We start from the raw sequence: 5016 nt of genomic DNA, 5'->3' as shown, positions 1-5016 counted from the left end.
AAAAAAAAAAGGGACAGCTCTCCTACTTGGGGTCATTAACATATTGGGACCTAGAAAAAAGGTTACAGGGCTGAAATGGTTAAGAAAATCCAACCAAGACTCAGGGCATTTAAATTGGGGGCAATCTAACCCATTACCTTTAAAAAAGGCAAAGTGGGAAATTGCATGCAATTAAATAGGTCCAGATGTCATTTCAAGTAAAGACCACAAGAAATGATTTAACTAATTACCAAACCTTCAGCCAGAGAGTTAGAATTTAGCTAAGTATCTCAAAATTATTCTAGGTTGAACAGCTCTCTGTGGAAGTGTATCATCATTCCAGGTTGGTTGATCAATCCCAGATACAAAAAAGAAAACATTACAATGTCTGCACCCCACTTTCAGACTGTCCAAACAGCACTTCTTTTGAAGTATATTGTATACCTCCCACCTCCGAGGTGGCACAAAGTAAATTGTTTACATCCAAACCTTCTCTAAATTTAGCCTTGGCTTTAAATATAAGTTTACTTTCCATAATAAAAACAGTAACTCGCTGACTCATCAGTACCTTGAAGGCATGGCCCTTGACCACCACAGAGACATCGCAGTAGAGGCCCTGCAGCCGCTGCTCATTCAGACACTCTAAAACATTGTTGCCAAAGTTTGGGATCGCCATCTGGAGGGTCTGGGCCATGGTGCGCCTACGCACACCACCAAAAGGTCTTGTTGGGAAATAGAGAGAGCCAGAAGAGAGAGAATGAAACAAAAAGCAGAGAAAGAAAGAAGAATGACACAATTACAAGACTTGACAATTAAACCCTATCCACACTTAAACTATGGTTAACATACAGTAGTTTCAACTTTTTTTAACGGAAGCATCAGACTGTTGCTGTGTATACCTTGTCATTAGGAGTAATGTGTAGGACTCCCAATGACTCCTACTTTTTAGGTCATTGAAATATTAGGACCTAGAAAAGGAGTTACAGTGCAGAGAATGTTAAGAAGATACAACCAAGACTTTTTAAATATTTAAGTTGGGGCCATTTGGAGTAGGAGTCATGCAAATTACTCCTCAACAGGGTTTGGATTGTAGTGTTTACAATCTGCCAGAGCAGGGTCATTGTCCCAAGTGGTATAAAACAGGCAGGCCCATTCACAACAATGACAAACAAAAAAACGGTTTCATCCTGTGCTGTGTCTTTGGTGTGAGGATGGTATCAGTAGGCAATGTAGGGAGGAGGTGTAATGTAACAAGGCTGTGTTAAAAGACAAAAAGCTCAGGGGGAACAGACCTAAAACAAAAACAGGTGAGGAATGTCAGACTCTTACATGAATGAACACAATAAAAAAGCTGCCAGTCTTTCACAGGGACACAATAATACCAAACATAAACTAAATCTAATAAAAGTCTATTTTTGTTACTACTAGGCCAAATTTGTAATAATGAAGCACTTCAATTCAAGAAAAAAAGAATTCCTGAATAACCAGTCTATCCCTTGGCATATCCAATTGACGTAGACCACAAATATTACTTCACACAGTCCTACTGAAGGCTTTTGGCAGGGTCACAGGACATTGATATTTCAAACAAAGTTTAGTTGAAACCGCCATGAATAATCTGCATTGCATTAATCCTATTTGTCACTTTAGCCTTGCAGTAGTGGCTATTGCCAGGAGCGGGCACAGTAAATGCTTTTTTTATTTTCTGTCTTCTATTAGCTATAAAACAGATAACTGGGTCATGGTCTGTTATTCTGTGTGGCCTAAACAAACCCCACATACCATGTTTCCATTCACTTCTCTAAACAGCCAAAGACAAACATACCCCCTTTACTAAGCATGTCAACGTTGAATTAAAAAGAAGTTCCATCAGCTGTGCTGAGAGGTTATGAACACTGTAATTGCTTGGTTCTTTGAGAAAGTTTTGTATTCAGTGACAGCATATGTAAAGACACCAGATATTTTCTTTTACGTTTTAGATTTGTAGCCATGACCTCATTCTAGACAAAAGCATGGGGAGAAATCTACTTTGCAGTACAGGGATTCACATATAAGCAGTTTATGCCCTCTGTACCCACAAGCTCTAAATAACCTCCACAAATACAGCTAGGAATACAACAGATCCATTGATGACACGCTCATGTGACATTGCATTGGTCATAAACCTTTACTTAAAGCAGAATACCAGTCAGAAGAGTTTTCACATACAGTATATCCACACAGATGAGTATACAAGCCTAGATAACGCTGCTTTTCACATAGATGCTTTACCACCTCAAAGTGTTTCATGAGTACAAGCTGAACCCACACATGTAGATACATACCAAACAAAGACAATCTCTGATACTGTGAGAACAAACTGATTGAAGCCCACCCTGTAAGAGGCACAGAACCAACTTTGGTGTGACTGACTGACGAGGGCTGGAGTGAGCCGCCCCATCATATCCAAAGCCTTTCATTTGGGACCTAGCCAAGCTCCAGGGTAAAGAGAAATGCTCTCTTTGTCTCCGTCTCACTCAAGCTCCCTCTCTCTCATACTAAAACACAGATGCGCACACAAACTCAAACAAACCCACAAAAGGCACACTGAGTCACACACAGACATTAGACAATACTGCTTGTTTACAGTTTGGCGAGCCGCAGTAAGCACACATGTGTGCACATAAAGACACACAAACACAGAGCTGAGAGCAGGGTGTGTTTGCACAGTTTGCCCTGACAGTGAAAGAGAATGTGAGGTGTGTGTGTGTGTGTGTGTCTTTATGCAGCAAGGAGGGGCAATGAGGCCTGCAGAGAGGGACCATCTCAGGTCCTTTTTCCATTAAATAAATAGAGTGCAGCAAAGTGAAGAAGTGAAATTCACCCTAATTCACCCTGTGTCTTATACCAACCATCCTGGTGAGAAAAGTAGGTCAAACATACACTCACAACATACTACTTAGACTTTAGAAGGTTGTGCCCACGTTCAAAGGACTATGTTATGATGGGGCAACTGTCAACATTTCAGAACGTATACTTGTACGACTACTTTCTAATTGATCCACTTCAAAAATTGAAAGAAGCACTAGCTCTGACACTGCTGTGTGGGTGATTACTGTGGAGTCATTGGTGCAGCTTGCACACAATGCAGTCCCTCTATAGGCATTTCCTGGTTCTCATGTGCCCATGCCTGCATGGCAGGGCTTCTCCTATGAAGTCAAGACATATAGGCCTGATTTGTGGTTGGCTCCTTAATATAAAGCAACACAGACCTTAAAACGTCCAAACTTCTTAACTCTAAATTACTGAGGCTGTACCATGTGAGTGTTTCCGACTATAGTCTGCCTCTGTACAGAAAATGTTTAAACGGGAAAGAATGCCGGGTAATGGGGAACAGATAAGGAGCTCGTTAACACACCGCGCCGTGTGCCAGTCTGCCCGCCGGGAATGCTCCACTGTCTGCTGGCACCGGAGCCGGGAGGCGACGGGAGGGGGGCGACACAGGATGGCAGCAAGCCTCGGTGATACCCGGTTGAGGGCGACGGTGTGTTCCTGTTTACGTGCTGTCAAATGACATTCAAGTATATTCATCTTAACCATCTTCAGCATATTAGGCGGTCATAGTTCACCCCCCCTTTCCCTCGTGTGGCTGACAACGCTGAAATGTTTGATGCTCTCTCCCATCCGCAGCAGGCCTATAGAGGTAGCTAATGGCTAAGCTAACGCTACTGTTAAATATTTTGGGTTCGCCCCGGCGCACCATCCACCTCATGCACACTCAGCCAAGCTGCACAATGTCAAGCATTTCCGCAATAGTCCAGACTTAATATATAAACAAGACACTTACTGCCTTGCGGACGAGGTAGCTGTGCTGCGCCGCCGGTTGTCAAGCCCAAATGTTGCTTATTTAAATATTTTGGTGATGGGGGATAACGCTCCCCCTGCCATTCTCCATTCTACAGACATCAACAGGTCATCCCAGGACACGCAGCAGCTGAGGGCGAGCCAGACGGAACCAGTGCGGCACGGAGCGGGGGGTGGGAGCACAACAAGGCACAATTCTTATAACCGGGGATCGGAAGAGCAGCAGTGCCAGAAAACCTGACTGCCATCACATTTTCGCATATTTGAGAGAAGAGCTGAAATTAACCATTAAACTCCAAACACTGCACTCCACGCTGATAACAGGATGCATTTAAAACGGAAAAGGCTGGAACGGCTAAAGAAAGTTTAGGACTGTGCCAATGTATACCCTTCCCCTAAGCGGCATATAGGCCTAACGTTACTTATCCCAAACTTTGATTGTCCCGTGGCGTATCTACTGGACCGTTCGCCATCAGCCCAAATTCACGGCGCTAACTAAGGACACCGGCATAGACCCCTCTACCCTCAACCCCTCCTCCTCTGCCGCGGCCGCCGGTGAAACCTTAGACGACCCCGACAGGACGCCTCACACAACGGCAGGCAAGACACTCACCCCCTCGTTGGGAAGTTAATAACGCAGAGCGTTGGTTTAAAGGAGGAGACGCAGCGATCTCTCTTCCCGTTTTTCCTTGCTCCAGGCAGCCATTCAGTGTGAGCTAAACGCCGATAGCAGAGCCATCGAGGGCGATACAGTATCCCAGGGGATTGCGGAACACAGAGCCACTGATTGCACGGTACATAAGAGGAGGAAGACAAGCATGACGCGCTCGTCATTCAGTCGGATGATCGTTTCGAGAGCACTCTCAATTTGGGGTGACCTATCCCACGACTGTTTGCGCATTGGCACAGCAGCAGCCTGCAAGGGAAAACCAGTAGTGGGAAAAGTAGGCCGTGTGTGTGTGTGTGTGGGCTACTTATTTAACTTGAGTGAACCCGGCGCACGTATAGGGATAATGCCGCGCCCCTGTTGGTTGTAAACAAGAGAAGCATTATGTGCAAAATACAGTGTGCTATGACCCATACATGTGCGCACCTGTGATATAGCATACTTCTTTCTTTAATAGGGCGTAATTGTAGGTATAATCTACATGGGCACACAGTATGGTTATGCTAAACCCAATTCAACAACAATAG

At 44.5% G+C, this 5016-nt stretch overlaps 1 protein-coding gene across 2 annotated transcripts in view; it reads right to left on the bottom strand.

Annotated features, from left to right (window-relative positions):
• nacc1a (nucleus accumbens associated 1, BEN and BTB (POZ) domain containing a) overlaps positions 1-4744 on the bottom strand; it is a 14282-nt gene extending 9538 nt beyond the window's left edge. Inside the window, exons 1-2 of one of the 2 annotated variants that reach the window (XM_032538700.1) lie at positions 4436-4744; positions 548-701 (exon numbers count right to left, since the gene is read on the bottom strand). In XM_032538700.1, coding sequence (XP_032394591.1) covers positions 548-701; positions 4436-4656 — 375 coding nt within the window. In that variant the 5' untranslated portion in view covers positions 4657-4744. Of the gene's footprint in view, positions 1-547; positions 702-3805; positions 3953-4435 lie in introns of those variants that run through there. The other variant, XM_032538701.1, reaches the window with a different exon arrangement.
• Between the last annotated feature and the right edge of the window lie 272 nt (positions 4745-5016).

Source organism: Etheostoma spectabile, chromosome 15 (assembly GCF_008692095.1).
Source record: "Etheostoma spectabile isolate EspeVRDwgs_2016 chromosome 15, UIUC_Espe_1.0, whole genome shotgun sequence".
NCBI classification, from domain to species: domain Eukaryota; kingdom Metazoa; phylum Chordata; class Actinopteri; order Perciformes; family Percidae; genus Etheostoma; species Etheostoma spectabile.
The sequence above is the reverse complement of the archived record's forward strand: the minus strand, read 5'-3'. Positions and strand labels throughout refer to the sequence as shown.